The 19,477-nt window shown below is 45.9% G+C and overlaps 1 protein-coding gene across 1 annotated transcript in view; it reads right to left on the bottom strand.

Moving 5' to 3' along the window:
• Positions 1-200: 200 nt before the first annotated feature.
• Positions 201-19,477, bottom strand: part of MGAM (maltase-glucoamylase) — a 76,412-nt gene continuing 57,135 nt past the window's right edge. The window contains exons 38-48 of the mRNA XM_036010973.1: positions 18,656-18,789; positions 18,487-18,521; positions 18,277-18,393; positions 13,946-14,094; positions 13,496-13,580; positions 12,586-12,642; positions 7,142-7,266; positions 5,812-5,900; positions 4,045-4,094; positions 3,289-3,459; positions 201-1,126 (exon numbers count right to left, since the gene is read on the bottom strand). Coding sequence (XP_035866866.1) covers positions 1,049-1,126; positions 3,289-3,459; positions 4,045-4,094; positions 5,812-5,900; positions 7,142-7,266; positions 12,586-12,642; positions 13,496-13,580; positions 13,946-14,094; positions 18,277-18,393; positions 18,487-18,521; positions 18,656-18,789 — 1,090 coding nt within the window. The 3' untranslated portion in view covers positions 201-1,048. The remainder of the gene's footprint in view (positions 1,127-3,288; positions 3,460-4,044; positions 4,095-5,811; positions 5,901-7,141; positions 7,267-12,585; positions 12,643-13,495; positions 13,581-13,945; positions 14,095-18,276; positions 18,394-18,486; positions 18,522-18,655; positions 18,790-19,477) is intronic.

The raw sequence follows: 19,477 nt of genomic DNA, 5'->3' as shown, positions 1-19,477 counted from the left end.
AACCTAAATCCTGTAAAAAGCCCAAGGCAGAAGGAAGAGGGCGAGTCCTCCTGAGGCTAAGGGCTCCGTTGGAGGGTCAGCCTGCAGGAACCCTGATGCCGAGGAGAACAAGATCAAGTCACAGGGGTTTGCTGAACAAGACACTGCCTTGATCTGCAGGGGCACGACCCACGGCCAAAACATCACAAGATTCAAACTCCCTGGTAAATACGTTGGTTTTATTTCGCTCTGGCATAGCACTTGCATGCACAGGTGTAAACTGGGCTTATGGACATTGGGCACAGTGTGGAGAAGTGAGGTTTACACGTTTCGAAGCACACCACTGCGAACGTAAGCTCTTTTTTGCATTCAAACTCCTTCCTTCATATGAATACGCCTGCTTAAACGTCATCCTCAGCCCCACTTCCATATGCTAAGAGTTTCTTTCCCCTAACCCTTCTTGCTTTCAAGTGATTTGGCTGTTCCTTTCTCCTCCTGCTGGGGCTACTCTTCCCAATATCTCCTCATCATCTTATTCATCATGATCACTTTCACCACCATCTGTTCACACTCATCTTCCCTGCTTAATTTCCCTTGTGTTTGGTTTTTTTCCCCCTTTATAGCCTGTTCTCAAAACAATGCTCCCCTCTCCCTAGAAGCAGCCAGCGGGCATTCTTTCTGCATACTGTCTGGGAGTGCCAGCTCCAGGGCCTGGAACTGGCCTGGCAAGCTTCTCCTTGTGTAGTTAGTAGGAGAGCAGGACCTAGTCCCTGGACACACACACACACACACATACACACACACCACTAAGGGCACAGTTAATCTTCAGCAAGTGTGTGAAGAACAGTAGATACTGCACTGATGACACGGAGACATTAAGGTCGCCCACTGATGTTCCACACCTCCCTACTGCCTGTCCCACGGGGCTAAGGCACAGACAAAACATGCAGTGAAATGAGCAAAAGACTGTACCCAGACTGGGCACCAACCAATTAGCAACGCACAGTAGTTGTACAAACATGAAGTATAAGGAGTTTCAAAGTCATTCACGGGATCTTGCTCTTAAAATTCACGGAGTGCTTTTCCACGTCAGTGAAATGAACTGATGGAGGCTGATATTTCTGCTGGTCACGTCGATATTTAACACCTGTTGGGAACCAAAGGACAGCACTGGGCGTCAGATGATTGAAGCTTCTGCAGACAAATCAGACACGAGCCGATGGTCTACGTAACACTGTGTGTGACACTTTCACAGGTGCAGCCTAGCTCCCAGAGTGCTCTCGGATTTTCAAGTGAGGGGGACTTTCATTCCTTGTGCCACAAAGACCACTCAGCCCTGGCTGGTGTGGCTCAGCGGATTGACCACCGGCCTGCAAACTGAAAGGTTGCTGGTTTGATTCCCAGTCAGGGTACATGCCTGGATTGCGGGCCAGGTCCCTGGTTGGGAGCATGTGAGAAGCAACCAACTGATGCATCTCTTGCACACTGATGTTTCTCACTTTCTCCCTCCCTTCTCCTCTCTCTAAAGGTATATAAATAAAATCTTAAAAAAGAGAAAGACCATTCCATAATGCAATATGCAGTCACTGTAGAGACACAACCCCACTGACGAACTGGAGAAAATGCCCTGATTTCCATTCATTCAGAGCATTGGTTTCCCTCACACTCCCTTTACTTCCTCCCGTTGCTGGTCCCTCACGAGCCCCCATGAGCATCAGTGAGAGGCCAGCATTCTGCTCCTTTTCTAGGCAAATCCTTCCTGTTAAGTTTCCGCGCATGTGCAGTCCACAAGTGGGTCAGCCACAAATATGGGTCAAGTCCTTTAGGAGCTCTGGTAAACTTGGGGAAGTCGGTTGACAAGAAAACCACAAACAGGAGGAGACAGATAAAAAATGCAAAACAGAAGGAAAACTTTTCTTTCAGGCCTTGTAATCAGGGAGGATTAGGAAAGAAAAAGTGTTCACAGAAAAGCAAGGGGCAAGCACAGAAGAAAGGATCCCACTGGCCACGAGGAGAGATGTTAGAAGCGCACTAACCCCCGGGCGCAGAGTTTTCACATATCTAACCCTCACAAAGTCAGAAGCGCTGTGAGCGCAGAGGCACTCACGGCAATTGTTACTGCCTGGGCGGACATGGCCGCCTTTGCCATAGTACTGGTGTTAAGAATGGATGAACGGCAAACCTCCTAAGGATTATTTTGGGAAGGAATATGAACCCTGGCCAATAGTAAGATCAAGAAAGTGCTAGGATGGCCCTGGCTGGGTGGCTCAGTTGGTTAGAGCATCGTCCCATACACCGAAAGGTCACAGGTTCGATTCCCAGTCAGTGCACATAAATAATTAGGTTGTGGGTTCAGTCCCTGGTTGGGGTACATACAGGAGGCGGCTGATCAGTGCTTTTGTCTCTCCCTTCCTCTCTCTCTAAAATCAGTAAATATAGCCTCAGGTGAGGATTTTTAAAAAAGTGCTAGGATGAAAACATGTAAACATGCTAGCGCCTTGGGAGGAAAATCTCACAGACAATACTGGAAAATTTTTATGAAATTCTGCATCACCAGCACCTCAGAGAGTGCACAGGAAATGCCTTCCACCCACTAGTGCCACCTAGCCTTTTAAACAGTAATACATAAAATAATAAGAGACTTAAATAATACAATAATTTAAATATTTAAATAATAAAAGAAAGCCGTGGGACACAGATTGGTTAAGGTATTTCTAATATTTCTCCATGTTCAGGGTCTCCTTCTAAAAGACCGAGGTGGCATCATCAATTTCCCGGGTGTCTCTGCCCAACACTTTCCCCGGTGTGACCACTTAACATATTAGAGTGATAAAAACCTGTGTCTCAGGAAGATTGACGAAAACTCCCTATAAGTTCAAAATAGAATTTTCAGTGATGGGAAAGTACCAGATCATAGGTGAGTCCTACTTTCTTTTGTCTCTGTGGCACAGGAAACAATGGGCTAACTTTGGACTAGTGGTATCTTACCATCGATAAAATATGGTAGTTCAAGCTATGAGGGAGGTGAATCTCCGTGGCAGAGAGGCGAGGGAATAAAACGCAGTTTTACATAGCTTTGCAGGCAAGAAGACATGTGCAGAAAGTAAGGATCCAGACCGGCAAACCCAAATGAGGAGAAAGCCTGATTTCCCCTCCACCGCCGTGCTACCCGCTGTGGGCACACTAAAAACGCAGGGACTGGGGACAGGCTTTGCAGGAGAGGGCGTCACCAGACAGGAGGCAGACGGGCATGGCACAATGCACCTCGGGGCTGGACAACGCCATGCAGACTTTTTGCCGGTCACACACCTGTGTTGCAGAGTTGTAGCTGAAGCTGGGTGTTATCTCCATGCCTGTCACCGAGAGGCTGACGTTGGTAATGGCGGCACTGCCCACTCCCCAGATCTCGAAGTAGCCCAGCTTCAGAGGGTTTGTGTCACTGAGGTACTTGTTGAAATACACGAGTCTCCCCAGCGTATTCTGTTAAATTGAAAATAAAAGAAACCAGAAAAAAAAAAACAACAGCAACATTGCTTCAAAATTTTCCCCCACTTCTTTTTAGGCACAGACATAGATCATGAAGAAAGACAACCGTCTTGTGTCCTTGCAGTGGGGACCACGATTCTGGGACTTATGTCCTGTTGCCAACGATCATCCACATTTTTATTGGCTCCAAAGCACCTGCGAGGTCTCTAGAATTGCCCCGAGCGCTAAGGAGACAGAGAGCCTCCGCTCTCAGGAACCTTACATTCCACACGTGAGATCAGAAAATGCAGACCATTCCAAGGCAACTTAAGAACAAGGGCTAGGAAACATCGAAAGAGGGTGGCCCTCTCGGCCTTGGTGAACCGGAATCAGTTGCTGATGAAACATAAATGGGTCTGATCAGAGGAGACTTCCTGGGAACGCACTAACTCTACCCGAAACCTAGAGGACAGGAAGGATGCCGACCAGCAAGGCGGGCAGTGAAGGACTTCGAGGTGGTGCTTTCTGCCCTCGTGATACCCAGCGCCCTTCTAAGCCAGCAGAACTCTAGTCCCCTTTGGTAGTATCGGTCGCACTCACCTGTCTGGCAGAAAAGCGGGCCAGGTAATAGATTCCGTTTTCATAGGTATCTGCAAGCAAGCAATAAGGTCAACGTGATCTGGAGTTATGCTCTGAAATTCTCATCGCCTCCCTCTCTTGGCTGAGAAAATAGGGATTGTTTCTGTTTTCTATTTTTATTCTTTCTTTACAGATTTCCATCTTGTGATTTAAGATCTCTTTATGGAGATGAGTCAGGCTCTGCCCCTTACCTCCACTTACACAGCATGTGTGCAATGAGTGGGTGCGGACACAGCTGTCTGGCAGAGTCACCCCACAAAGTGGAGTTTCCCAACACCACCCTTTCATCCACTTCTCCGCCTTGTCGTCTTCCACTCCCAACCTCTTCCCAGGTGCCTGAGAACTTCCAGATCCCAAACTTATGTGAACACACGTGCCGGTCCAACATGTCACAAACACCAAGACTGGTGCCTTGGTCAGTTTGTCTTAAGAGATATCACACACAATTTCCTAAATGCAATCTGCAGGTTTTTTAGCATCCATTTATGCCCCAGGTGCGGGGAGAATAAAGAGCTCAGTGTGTTCAGTACAAGTGGACTTACCAGAGCCTTGTTGCAGGAATCCCCACCCTCCTCCCTCCCCTGTGGCATGCTCACTTGTCCCCATGTGCTCCCCTCTTTCTACTTGGCTGGCCACTCATTTGACCAGAGGGTATGGGCTACACTTTAGAATTGTGCTGCCTGACATAGCCACTAGCAAAATGTAGCTATTTATATTACAGTTAAGTAAAATTTAAAACTCAGTTCATAAGCCCTGGCTGGTGTAGCTCAGTGGATTGAGCGCAGGCTGTGAACCAAAGTGTCGCAGGTTCGATTCCCAGTCAGGGTACATGCCTGGGTTGCAGGCCATGGCCCCCAGCAACCCCACATTGATGTTTCTCTCTCTCTCTCTCTATCTCCCTCCCTTCTCTCTCTAAAAAATAAATAAATAAAATCTTAAAAAAAAAAAACCTCAGTTCATCAATTGAGCATGGGCTGCGAACCAAAGTGTCGCAGGTTTGATTCCCAGCCAGGGCACATGCCTGGGTTGCAGCCCTCGGCCCCCAGCAACCGCACATTGATGTTTCTCTCTCTCTCTTTCTCCCTCCCTCTCTAAAAATAAATAAATAAAAATCTTTTAAAAAAAGACTTTGTTTTAAAAAAAAACTCAGTTCATCAGATGCACTTGTCACATTTCAAGTGCTCAGTAGCCACCTACGCCTAGCGGCTACCGCACTGGACCACCGACATGCAGAAGAGTCCATCATGGCAGGAAGTTGGGTCAGACGGCGTGGGCCGTGAAATGGCTTATGATGCCGGAGCCGTCCTCCCGCGAGGTCACCAGTTCCTGCAAACTCCTAATGGAGAAGGCCCCCCAGCAAACAGCACAGCTGATAGAAGCATCATCTCTCTTACTGGGGCAATAGACCATGCAACCAGGGAATGTGCCCTTGAACATAAACCATACGGAAGTATATTTCTATTGGTTACAAAGAAATTTTCGCCATGGCTCCCATTTGGCCGTCTTCCACGATGGATCCGGACAGTGGAGGATGGTGGGAGATTCAGAGCTAAGCTTCATGTGCGTGCAGCATAAGGACCAAGTACACTATGTATTACTCGCCTCAAAGTAACGGCTTTCTTTAAAAAATGCAAAGTTGCTTTAATATAAAAGGGGAAAACAGGCTTGTAGGCTGTCCAGGAACCCGGTCAATGGCACCAACGCGAATCCAAGGCAGCCCTTACTCACCAATGCTCTGCCCATCGTCCCAGAAGAGCCAGCCTTCGGCGGTCCCGTTATCATCCAGGGCCACCTTGAAGCCCAGGAACTGCTGGCGGCTGCAGTGAAGCGGGGGAGAGGCCTTAGCGCCAATCCACACCACGGTCTCAAACCAAGGGTTTTCGGGGCACACAGGGGGGAGTCCCTCATGCTGTAAAGACTGAGCGCTAGGTTTTAAGAGACTCATGCCCCACTTCCAGTCCTGTCTCCATGAGCTCTGTGACTCCCTGCCGGGAGGGAATCAACTAACGAGTGAGGTGAGGGGAGTCTTCCCTTAAGGTTCTCCCAGCCCTACCAGAAACTACTGCCCCCCTCGGTGGGTTCCTCCCCTTCCCCACTGGGGGGGAAAGTCCTGATGCTGTGATCTTCCTTCTCTCGCTCGGGACCCACCTTCTGAAAAACGTGTACCTGTACAGTTATAAATGTCCTAAGCCCTTCAGTTTTTAACTCAGTTTTGGGACTCGAATGTGTAGGGTTCTAAGAATTTCAGTGCGACCTCAAAAAGACATAAATTTTAGTCCCTGTTCGACTGCCTACTAACGGTGTGACTCCAAGCTCATCACTGGCTGCTCCCCAGGTCTCGGAGAAGCCTGCGCATCTATCATGTGGCGATGATAATATACTTACACCATAGGGCTTGTTTTCTGGCTTTGCTTAAGGAAAATAGAAATTTCCACAGTCTTTCAGTTCTCGACACAGAGCAAGTAGTCATTTGATGTTAGCTGTTATTTATTACAGCTAGAATTTTACATCTGCATATGAGGAGCCTCGGCCTCAGGCATCGGCTGCTTTATGGCTCATGCAGTTTTTCAGCAACAAATCAGTGGAGAGCCCGCCTCCTCAAACTAGGCTGAATCGTGGTGCTCCCGTCTGATTTCAATCACCACTGATCCGGGGGTGTGCAACCCGTGGCCCAGGGTGACTGTGAATGCGGCCCAATCCAAAATCGTAAATTTACTGAAAACATTATGAGATGTATTTGTGATTACATGTCACAGTGTATTTAATGTGCAGCCCAAGACAACTTGTCTTCTTCTGGTGTGGCCCAGAGATGCCAAAAGGTTGCACACCCCTGGATTATTAGACCCAGCATCTCATCCACTCCGCTCTAAGACAGCTGTTTATAATTGTTCAGAGAGCGTAGTCTAAAAAAGGGTAAAAAACAAACAAGCAAACCAACCAACCAACAAAGGCGTTTAGTACAACTGCATTTGGGCCCGAGCGTGGCTCACAGATTGGGGGGCTGCGCCGGGACCTGAGCTCCCTGGCGTGGGAGGGGGGAGCCAGTCCCGTCACTCACCTCAGGTGGGTGTTCAGCGCAGGCTCTTGCCAGGGCAGGATGTAGCCGCCCCGGACGTGGAGATTAATGTGGTCAAGCGGGGCCGACAAGGGCTTCCACTCTCCCCTTGCTCCAATGTCCACGCCCTGTGGGCCAGAGGGAGGTGACACATGGTGAGGGAGAGAACACCAGACTCAGCGCCTCTACCAGACAGACGTCTGTCCGGTCCACTCTTCCCAACCGGCTGCCTGTTCACCATCCGTCCACACGTACCCGTTATTACATTTCCCACGGTCACCCGGCTCCCGTGTGGAATCCTGTGCTGCTGCCACGACATCGTATCACGGTCCCCTGCCTTTTGTGGCTTCCACAGTGCCTACCACGGGAGGTCACAGCGTGGGGCTCACTCCCCCCTCACCCCATCCCTGTTTCCGTGGCCCAGGCCACAGCTGGAGGAGGCTGAACGGTCCTTTCGCCCACTCCTTGTTGGCTCCGGACACACCCCCACAAGGGCGTGTCTGCACTGCCCTCTCACTGTCCCCCTTCGTCTTCACTTCCCCTTCGCTGTCTCCACGCCCCCATGCCCCACACCCACCACCTGAGCTCACACGCTTGGCGCATCTCACAGAAAAGACGAAAGTGAGCTGACTCAGTTTATAAATCTTTATCTTCCACTCACTGTGTCGTCTTTCACATTTAAATCCTGATCTCGCCTCCCGTGGGACAGGGAGAAGTGCTCTCTGACCTCACCATAGCCCTGAGCCCCTGAGAAGCCATCCTTCCGCAGTCACTCAAGCTTCCCAACCTCAGTGCGGTGAACAGCCGGGGCCACATAATTCCTCGTCATGCTTTTTGGATGTTTATCGGTGTCTCCCCATGCCCCTGCCACACGTGACAACCAAAAACGTCTCTGGGTATTGGCAAATGTCTCCCCATAGTCAAAATTCTCCCATTGGAGGGACCACTTCTTTACAGGTAAGGAGCAAAGCTCCCAGAACACCCCTTTCCTTTGGCTCCTGGCGCCCGTTTTACACAGACACAACCTGTATGGAAGCACAGGGAAGGCGGTGGAAGGAGCCGTGCGACTGACGACACATTCGCTGGGGCGGGCCTGTCTTGGGACTCCGCAGTCTCCAGGACTCAGTAAAAACTCCAGCCCGTGGCTCTGGGAATCTTCCGTTTACTCGCGGATGTCACAGGAGAATGGGATGACATGCTCCCAAATGACACTTCACGCCACTATCTTACGAATACTGCACATTTCCTCCACTGACTGCCTTATCTTCAACTGAAACTCAACACAGGTACAGTCGTCAGCATTATCTCAGGGGTATTTCCATTCTCCTGCACATTCATGGCTGAATAGGATATGCTTTTTATCTCACGATCTCGTTTCTAACGCCTAATAAGTCACAAGTTGTACTTTCCCTTAACTAGTTTCTGACCAGGATAGCCTAGCTCATTTCTGATAAAACACCCATAAAGATAGGACTGCGGGATGAAAGACAAAAGCAGCACTCTTTAAGTAAGAAAAGACGCGCTAATGTGACTCAGCACAAGGAGTTTCCATCAACCACAGTCGCTGATTACGATCGAGAAGCACTGTTTTGGGAAACCCAGCCTAGATCCTGCGCTGTGAACAACCCAAAAAACGGCCACAGAGAAAACAGGAAAAACTTTGATCCATACACACTGTCTGCCTTCCCTCTTCCAAATAAAGTCCGCAGACTACAGTGCCCAACAGGACAGGAGGGAGAGGGGAGGGGGCAGACACGCTGCATAGTGTGCTCAATCCCATAGGCTTGGCTGGGCCAGGGCAGAACGCTCCAGAGACCTATAAACTGACTGTGCAGCTTATCAGAGGACCCGAGAGTCAGAGCGGATGGAGGCCCAGCTTTCGTCCCATCCAGCCCCTCACGTTAAATGGAGCCCTTCGCCCTGTCCCGCATGGAGGTGCCTGACACTTCATAAAACAAGTGGGGCCCACAGGCCGAGCAGTGAGGGACGGCTTGTTGCTTCCGGTAGTCAGAGCACAAGAGGGACAGTGCGGGGACAGGAGTTCCGGCCACCAAGGCAGCTATGATATGAGGAGTCAGGATCCCTGAGAAATGGGAACCAGTGAGATAGGAGTCTTATTTACATTGCTTCCCCCATTCTTTGCCCAGGTTCCACTGGACAAGCCGCAAGCAACTTGTGCAAAAGTGGTGACGAGAAAGCTAAGTAGGGCGTTCTTATTTTTTTTTCCTCCTTCCCAACTATGCCTCTTGGTTCTGCCTTCTTGGCAATTTCCTAGATTGAATTTATGATTTCTTTTTAAACAAAATTTTAAATTTCTGCATTATGCCTTTAATTTCCAAGGATTATTTTATGAGTATACCTGTATACGGCCTGACTTATTATTGTAAGTATAACATCAGTTTATCATTCTGAGAATATGAATTCTCTAGTGACCTTTTCAATAGCATAGGTTCAGAAGAGGATCCAAATCGTAAGTATATGGTGCAATAAAATTTTACCAAGTGAACACACCCACGAAACCACTACCTAGCTCAAGGAAGGAGTGGTACCAGAATTCCAGAAGGCTCTCCCATTCCCCTTCCTAATAAGCACCCATACCAAAGGTAGCTACGATTCTGATTTTTATCACTTGCCCCTATTTTTGAGATTACATTTGATAAAGGGAATTCTACTTCTTTACCCTCTTGTATAGGGCAATTTGTGTTCAATATTATGTTTATCACTTTCATTTATGTAGCAATAGTTCATTATTTTCATTGCCCTATGGCATTCAATTTGAAAAATGGAATGTAATTTATTTGTCCATTTTACTGTAGATAGACATTTGGTTTATTTCTAGTTTTTTGCTATTTTATACATAATGCTGCTATGAAACATTCTTGGACATTTCTTTGGGTGAAAATATACACATTCTAGGAACAAATATGTAACACTTATCATTTCTTCTGAGATACATGTATATATTAATGTAATATATAATATATAATACTATAGTGAAAAATTATATATACTTATATATATATTACACATGATTAATATAAGTCCTAGTGCAAGTATGCTTTATTTTCTGGATTGTGTTATGTCTTTGGGGAGAATATCTGAAAATAACAATCAAAAATACTTCTGAAAAGGATGAGGGACACTGGTCTATCACACATTAAATCATACTAGAAGGATACAATCATTAAAAATGTTCCATACCAACAGAATAACGATTAATAAATTCACATCAAAAATAGAAAAGAGAGAATTCTTTCAGAAAAATTCTAGCATATACAAGAACAGTATATATTATAACAAAGGTACATGATAATAAAGGTTAGCAAACAAAAATATTGGAAAAATTGACAATTTGAGAGGGAAAAATGTATATCTTATTCACTAAATGAATTCACTAAATGAATCCTACGGACTTAAAACACTAATTTGATTATATAAAAGTGAAAATCTCTATCTAAAGTCATAATCAATTGAAAAGCAAATGTCAAAGTACAAATATGGCAAAGTGCTATTAACTTAAATATGTAAATATACTTTAAAATCAGTGGGAACAGCTTAAATATCTTCATAAGAAAATAGCAAAGGGATAAAAAGGTCGCAGAAGTATAAATGGCCTGTCAAAGATAATTGCAAATCAAATCGACAATGAACATTAGAAATTACATTGCCTGTAAGAGTCATACAAAGACGAGCATAAAAATGTAAAAAAAGAAAATTTAATAGTCAACACTGTCAAAGAGTTAGAGAGATGAACATTCTCATCAAGTGCAAATGGGAATGCAAATTGTTTCTGGAATTTTGCCAGCTTAAATTAAGAGTTCTTGTATTAAGCATCTTCTCGGGCTCGAAATGCCCGTAACCACTGGGCGATGGGAGCACATGCTAGGGCATGCTCTCCTGAATGCAAGAGATGGAAATCTAGACTAACTCCATGTTGGGCTGTATGGAAGGGACAGAAACGCAGGCTAACTGCAGGAACAGTGAGGATATGAGTTGCACATCACCTCCTGCCCCACAGGAGCCCACAGCAACCCGCGTGACCACAGAGAAACCTGGCTTGGGAACAAGATCTGCTTGAACCCTGTGCCGCAGGGGGAGAGCCTGTCTCCATCCTTGTTTACCAGGTCCAGGCATTTTCCGTGCTTTTGCCAGCATCTGTGAAATAACCCTCCTCTTCCTCTCTTAAAATGTTAAATGAGGTTAGAGCATTTTTATCGGTGCTTCTGTCCATTGTCATTAGGATTAGGTACAAAATGTTAAGTCACAGTAGTTTTTTCACCTAATCCCACTGCGACCCCTTGGCGGAAGGGGGCCGGAGCACGCTCTGCCTCTAGTCCTCCCGCTGCCTCCTTTCTGTGCTGTTTTCAGCCCCCTGCCCCGTTCTCCTCGGGAAAGCCAGGAGGGGAGGCCTGGTTAAGGGAGAGGACACCTTCCCTGGGCCTCTTCCTCAAGAATCCAGCCCTAACCTGGAGACCACCATGACGCTAAGTGGAATATTATGTCAGACAGGAAAAGGCAAGAACCATGTGATCTCACTCCTCTGTTGAGCACAAAACAGCACATAATCAACAAACAAACCAGACGAACAGAAAGTCACAGACACAGATAACAGCATGGCGATTATGAGACAGCGGGGCGGGGGTCAGTAAAGGGGAAGGGGGTCAACCGTATACACGGTGACGGGAGAAGATACTTGCCCTTGGGTGGTGGGTATACAACGCAACGCACAGTTGTAGAAGTGTACACTTGGAGCCCATACAATTTTCTCCACCAGGATCACCCCAATGCATTTAATCATTGAAAACCAGTGCCCTGAAGCTGCTTCGGAAGACCCTATTTTCCCAGGTGAGTTTCGGGTGCAGACTAGGGTGGAAACGTTCCATCACCGAGAATGCTGTGCTCAGCGGGCACTTCTCCGTGCGCTCGCCTTGCCCCGGCACAAGGGTGGGGCCCGAGCTCCGCACACTTCACTCAGGGCCTGAGACCTCTCTCCCCCAGGGAATTAGGTCGAACAGCGCCTCCCTGAGCGTCTCCGCTGTAGAAGGAGATTAGAGACACAGAGAGAGGAAGAGGCCTCTATCCTTAGACCTTGTAGTCTAGCAGGGGAGAATTAAACAAAAACTACAGAGTCCAGCACTTCCTAGTGTTACCATTGCACGCCACTACGAAGAGTGCTGGCATAAGGAAAGACAAACACTAACACATAACGAACACGCGTGGAAGCCAGGCAGTAAGGGAGACGCTTTGTGTGTTATTCACAATTCTATGAGGGAAGTGGTTTTCCGGACTCGGAGGTGAGTAAACAGAGGCTGCAAGGTTAAAGGTGATCCGTCAAGATCGACATCAGGTGGGCCACAGAGCCACGGTGGGAGCGGAGGTCTGCCAGAGCCCAACACCTGGGCACACGCCTGCTTTCCCGGGTCGTGTAAACAATCGGAGACACTTACCGTGTAGTAGTCATACCAGCGGGCGCTGGGGAAGTACGCAGTGACGTTTCTGGCGTTCTAAAATTAAACACAAACAAGTCACGGACAGTGGGCTCAGCAATCTAAGGGACAGTGACCCTCTCCACAACCTTTGACCCACAGGCTTCACCACCGTAGGGGTCAGGTCTGTGCGGGAAGCCTTCCTCCGTCCCTGCTTCAGACAAGGGGAGACTGGCCTGCCCCAAACCGTGCCTTCTGTAAAGTCCTTCAGGGTCCGGGGCTTTGGGGAGAAATCATCATTTGCTTATAGACTTAGCCCACACACCCTCTCGAAAAACAAGGAGGCTGGGTCTGGGGCAGAAGAAAATGTGGTAGGTTTTCCCGTGCCAGTCCTTCGGAGATTGTAATTAGTGCAGTAAGTTTTGGAGAAGATGCCATTAACTGCGGTTTTCATCAGAAGGCTAGTCATCAACAGAAAAAGCGAGGGGATGGCTTTTGCCGCCAGACCTCCTGTAGAGGAAGGGCGGGGCTGGCCCTCCGCAACGGGACTATACACCTTGTCCCAGGCAGCCTTGTGCACAGCTCTGTGTTAACGGAGCCCCAGGACTGCACCAAATCTCTGCAGTACTGCGCCCACCTGACCCACACTCCTTATTTCAGTTAACGCAGAAATGCTTACATCTCCAAATACATCGCAAGGTGTTTCCCTTCTCGGCTGCCTACAAATCAGAATGTGTTGGAATGATTTTAAAGATGAGGGAGCTGAGGGCCAGAATGCCTAAGTGATGGGCTTAGGCTCAGAGGGAGAGGAAGGGACAGAGGCAGGATAAGGCGCCATCGGACCCCTGCCGGTCAGGCCTCTACTCCTGGCCCCACTCGCCAGCCAGGCTTCATAACCAGGACCCCTGCTCAGCAGAGGCCTCGTACTCACCGGCTCCAGGACAGGGCTGACCAGGAAGGCGGGGCCCAGCAGGAACTGCCTGTCTATATCCCAGGTCACCTGGTCTGACACAAACCTGCAAAGCAAAGCAAGGGACCACCATCAGGACTCCAACGGGGCCCCGGGCCAAGGCCTTGAAGAAACTCCCCAAGTTCAGACCCAAGTCAGAAACCCAGCTTCTCTAACTTCAATTACTGTCTCTCCCTCGATCAGATATGCATTCATCCTCTACACGTCTACATGTCATGTTCTTCGAACTCCAGACATGATTGGATTTAGACATGTTCTCGCCTATGAACACCTCCAAGTTTCTTAACCATGGCACATCCTAAATGCAGGAAAGGCCTTCGTCCCTCAAACCCGCCCTTGGAACGCCTTGTGGCCTGAGCTCCTATAAGAGATGGGTAGGTCCTTACGTGCCCGGTTTAGCTGGACACTCACTCATGGAGAAGAGGCCGCACGACCGTGCTGCCCTCCGAGTGGGCCTGGTGCATCAGGGTGTAGAGGTACGGCAAGAGGGTGTATCTGGTCTGCAGGACGCTTTTGGAGATGTTCACAAATGCATCATCCCAGGACACAGGGTCTTGCCTCTACAGGAGGAAAAAAGTTGTAGAGCTCACTGTAGGGGAGCTGAGGCCACATTATTGCAAATGAAAATCACATACAGTTAAATCAAAGAGGATTATAGATGAGACTCAGAGAGTATTCTTTACAGGCTGGAAAGGTCACTGAAGCCCTCCCAAGACAGCTGATAAAATTTTCCAGTAAGACATTTTTTGGGGATCTGTTAGATACAACACAGCCTAAATGAAAAGAATACTCTAAAGAACACTGAAGAAGATGGTTCACTGAAATATGAGGATCTTTTCAGGAACCTATTAGCCATTTGTGTGTCTTCTTCCAAAAAATGTCCATTCTGTTCCAGTGTCCACTTTTTAATCAGCTTGTTTGGGTTTTCCTGTGGTTGAGGTGTATGAGAGCATGACATACATTGGATATTAACCTGTCTTCAGAAATACGGTTTGCAAATATTTTCTCACATTCCCTAGGCTGTCTTTTCATTTTTTTATTGTTTCTTTGGCTATGCAACAGTTTTTAAGTTGGATGTCATCCCACTTATTTATTTTTGTTTTGTTGCTTGTGCCTTTGGTGTCCTAGCAAAAAATAAATAAAAATCATTTTTAAGACCCATGCCAAGAAACTTTTCCCCTCTGTTTTCTTCTGAGAGTTTCATGGTTTCAGGATTTATGATTAAGTCATTAATCCCTTCTGTGTTAATTTTGTGAATGATAAGATGGGGGACCGATTTCATTTTTCTACCTGTTTTCCCAACACCATTTATTGAAGAGACTTTTATTACTGAGTATTCTTGGCTCCCTTGTCAAATATCAGCGGACTGATTATGCAAGATTTTATTTCTGGGCTTTCAATCTGTTCCATTGATTGATATTTCTATTTTTATGCCAATATGATATTGTTTGGATGACTATAGCTTTGTGATATAGTTTGATATCAGGAAGCATGATGCCTCCAGATTTGTTCTTCTTCAGGATTGCTTTGGCTATTAGCAGTCATTTTCATTCCGCAATACTTTTAGGACTTTTTTCCTATATCTGTGAAAAATTCCATTGGAATTTTGCTAGGGATTTTATTGAATATATAGATGGTTTGGGGTAGTACAGACATTTTAGGAATATTAATTATTCTGATCCATGGACATGGGATCTTTCTATTTGTTTGTGTCTTCTTCAACTTCTTTCATTAATATCTTATAGCTTTCTTTTTTTAAAGATTTTATTTATTTATTTTTTAGAGAGGGAAGGGAGGGAGAAAGAGAGAAAAAACATCAATTTGCAGTTGCTGGGGGCCATGGCCTGCAACAGGCATGTACCTTAACTGGGAATCAAATCTGCGACATTTTGGTTCACAGCCCGAGTTCAGTCCACAGAGCTACACCAGCCAGGGCTAATATCTTACAGCTTTCAGTACACAGATCTTTCACTTCCTTGGTCAAATTTATTACTAGGCATTTCATTGTTTTTTGATGCTATCACGAATGAGAACGTTGTCTTTATTTCTTTCCATGTATTTCATTGTTGGTGCATAGAAATGAAACTTATTTCTGCATGTGGATTTTGTGTCTTGCAACTTTACTGAATTGGTTGATTAGTTTTAATAGTTGTTTGGTAACATATTTAGGTTGTTCTCTATATAAGACCATACAAACTATAAGGAGAGATAATTTACTTCTTCCTTTCTAACTTGAATGCCTTTTATTGCTTTTCTCATCTGATTGCTCTGGCCAGAATTTCCGGTACTATGTTGAATAGGAGTAGTGAAGGTGGGAACCCTTGTCCGGTCCGTGGTCTTACTGAAAAAGCCTCAGACTTGCACCATTGAGTATGATGTAAGCTGTGGGCTTGTGTTATAAGGCCTTCCTTATGTTGAAGTACATTCCTTCTATACCCAAGTCGTTGAGAGTTTTTATCACAAAAGGATGTTGTATTTTGTCAAATGTTTTGTCTGCACCTATTGAGACAATCAAATGATTTTTATCTTTCATTCTGTTAATGTAGTATACCACATTCATTGATTTGTGTATGTTGGACCATCCTTCCATTTCAGGGTTAAACCCCACTTGATCTTGTTGTGCAACTCTTTCAATGTCCTGTTGAATTTGGCGTGCTAATATTCTGTTGAGAGTTTCTGGATCTATATTCACCAGGAATATTGACCTATAGTTTTCTCCTACTGCGGTGTCCTTACCTGGCTTTAGTATCAAGGTAATTCTGGTCCTGTAAAACGTGCTTGGGAGTGTTCAATCCTCTTCAATTTTTTGGCAGAGTTTGAAAAAGACTAGCATTAGTTCTCCTTCAAATGTTTGATAGAATTCTCCAGGGAAGCCATCTGGCTTTCCTTTGCTGGGGAAAAAATTTATTACTAATTTGGTTTCCTTACTCATTATTGGTCTTTTCCAATTTTCTGTTTCTTCATGGTTCAGTCTTGATAGGCTGCATGTTTCTAGGAATTTATACACTTCTTCTAGGTTGTCCAAATTGTTGACATATAATTAATTATTTATAGTAGTCTCTTATGATCCCTGGTATTTCTTTGGTATCAGTTGTAATGTCTCCTTTTTTCATTTACAATTTTATTTATTTGAGACTTCTCTTTTTTTTTCCTTAGAAAGTCCAGCTAATGGTTTGTCAACTTAGTTTCTTTTCAAAGAAACAGCTCTTAGTTTTGTTGTTCTTTTCTTTTGCTTTTCTGGTCTCTATTTCACTTATTTCTGTTCTAATTATTGTTATTTCCTTTCTTCTGCTAACTTGGTCCTTCTTTTTATACTTACTTGTATAAAGGTAGGCTGTTTACTTGAAATCTTTTTTGTTTCTTAATGTAGGAGTTTATTACTATGAACGTACTTCTTAGAACAGCATTGCTACATCCCGTAAGTGTTAGTATATGTTTTTCCATTTTCATTTGTTTCAAAATATGTTTTCAACTTATCTCTTGATTTCTCTTTTGACCCACTGGTTGTGTAATTCATACATATTTGCCAATTTCCCAGTTTTCCTTCTGTTACTGATTTCTAGTTTCCAAAGAAGACATGCAAATGGCCAATAGGTACATGAAAAGATGCCAAACATCACTAATAATCAGGAAAACGCAGATCAAAACCACAATGAACTAGCACCTCACACCTGTTAAAAATGGCTATTACCAAAAAGACAAAAGAAAACAAATGATGGTGAGAATGTACAGAAAAGAGAACTCTTGGGCACTAATGCTGGAAATTTAAATTGGTACAGCCACTGTGGAAAAGAGTATGGAGGTTCCTTAAAAAATTAAAGACAGAACAACCCTATGATCCCACTATTCCACTACGGGTACATATTCAAAGGCATTGAAACATGTCTCTAGAAGAGACATCTGCACTCCCAAGTTCAATGCAGCACTATTCAAGGTAGCCAAGACATGGAAACAACCTAAGTGTCCACGGACGGGTGAGTGGATAAAGAAGGCACGGTATGTGCACAACAGAATACTACTCAGCCACGAGAAAGAAGGAGATCCTGCTATTTGCAGCCGCATGGACGATCTTCATGGCACTATGCTGAGTGAAATAAGTCAAACGCAGAAAGACAGCTACTGCGTGATAATACTTATCTAAAGCAGAGTAACCTAAAAGGGAATCTTAAAAAGTAGAATTTGTAGAAACAGAGAGTAGAATGGAGGTAATCAGAGGCAGGATGTTGGGGGAAACAGGGAGATGTCGAAGGATTAAAACTTCCAGTTATAAAATAAATACAGGATGGGGCAAAAGTGGGTTTATGGTCATTCACATGGAAAACAACACAGTAATTAATAAATAATACTACAAGAATAAACCCTGTTTTGTGTACTCACAACTGAAAACCTCCTTTTGCCCCACCCTACATGTTCCAGGGATGTAATATACAGTATGGTGAAAATAGTTAACAATACTCTATTGTATATTCAGAAGTTCCTAAAAGAGTAGATATTAAATTAAATGTCCTTGTTACAAAAAAGAAATGGTAATTATCTGAGGCTGACAAAGCTGTTAACTGATCCAACAGTGGTAAATCACTTTGCCACTGTTGAGATGATTTTTTTTCATACTCTTAATATATGAGTATCAAAAACAAAAAAAGGGAAAGAAACATGAATGTTTAACAGTTTTAAAGATGTCCCTGGGGAATATGGCCAGCTCCAAACTGGAGACCATGTGCCTAGTGACACCCTCGTCCTACCCTCGTCCCGATGGTGTTGTGGTTCCGGGAAAAGGGGTAGAAGGCTCCCAGCTGCATCCAGCGAACGCACATCTCATATTCGGCGTCATTAAAGAACCCACAGATGTCTGCTCCTGTCTGAGACAAGACGGAATCAAATAAGCCTGTTGGTGACTTCTGAAAGACGTCACCCTCTTCTTGGGCGTTGGGAGGGACCCAAAGGGCACTTACATAGGATATGCCAAAGAGGCTGAACTCCATCATGCCTGCAATGAGAGCCACAGAGGTGTCAGACACGCCACGCCAGGCCCGCTTCCCCCAACTCTCAGAGCACCGTGCAGCGGGCTCCCACCTCCCCTCCCTGCCAGCATGGGCCCCAGGGTGGGGGGGAGCTGCACACCGATGATGGATTTATACAGCTGGTCCCACGCGGCCGTGTTGTCTCCCAGCCAGTGTCCTGCCCAGCGGCCGGACGAGGGGAACGTGGAGCGGGTGATGATGACCCCTCGCTGTCCTGTCACCTCCTGCACAGCTCTGGTTGGAGGGGCACAGGGAGGTGACTGAGATCAGAACAGGAGAAGAAAGGCCACAGAGCATCTCCTGCTAGAACCTCTGACTCTAGGGCGCGGTGACTCAATGCCTCCCGATGCTAGAGGGAGTGTGGAAAGGCGAGCTACAGCGAGGTCCCCCCGCCCGCCCGCAGTGACGGAGGGAACAGTAACAGTTACACCTTCAGAGGGTGTCCAGTGCTTTACAAAGAACTTCACCTCGTCCTAAACTCACTGCATCACTTACAACAAGAAGAAACCACCAAATCTTACTACTTAAACATTTAGCACTTAGTTTTATATATTTGGGAAGGAAGAAGATGAATTCCTTTTTAAGGCTTTCCTTGGGATAATTCTTATTACTCATGGACCGAGCCCACAAAATGGGACAATGCCAATTCAGCAGGCCACCATTTGGCTACCCAGCAAGAATGACCAGAAAAAGAAATCCCCAAAGAGATAAGTGACTTCTGAAATAAAAGAGCTACCCAGCCCTCTACATCCTCTTTTCTTCTTATAACTCACGCTGTTACAGTGTCAGCTGCACTGTGTGACAATGGCCTCGGTCATCTCCTCTAGGGCTCTGGGACTCTCACTGGGCAGTCCAGCCCTTATGTAAATCTGTCCTGGTAACTACCAGGGCCTGGCTCCCTGCTCGTGAGCGTTTGTCTAAT

This window comes from Phyllostomus discolor, chromosome 10 (genome assembly GCF_004126475.2).
Source record: "Phyllostomus discolor isolate MPI-MPIP mPhyDis1 chromosome 10, mPhyDis1.pri.v3, whole genome shotgun sequence".
NCBI classification, from domain to species: domain Eukaryota; kingdom Metazoa; phylum Chordata; class Mammalia; order Chiroptera; family Phyllostomidae; genus Phyllostomus; species Phyllostomus discolor.
Note: the sequence above shows the minus strand (reverse complement) of the source record. Positions and strands in the feature narration are given on the sequence as shown.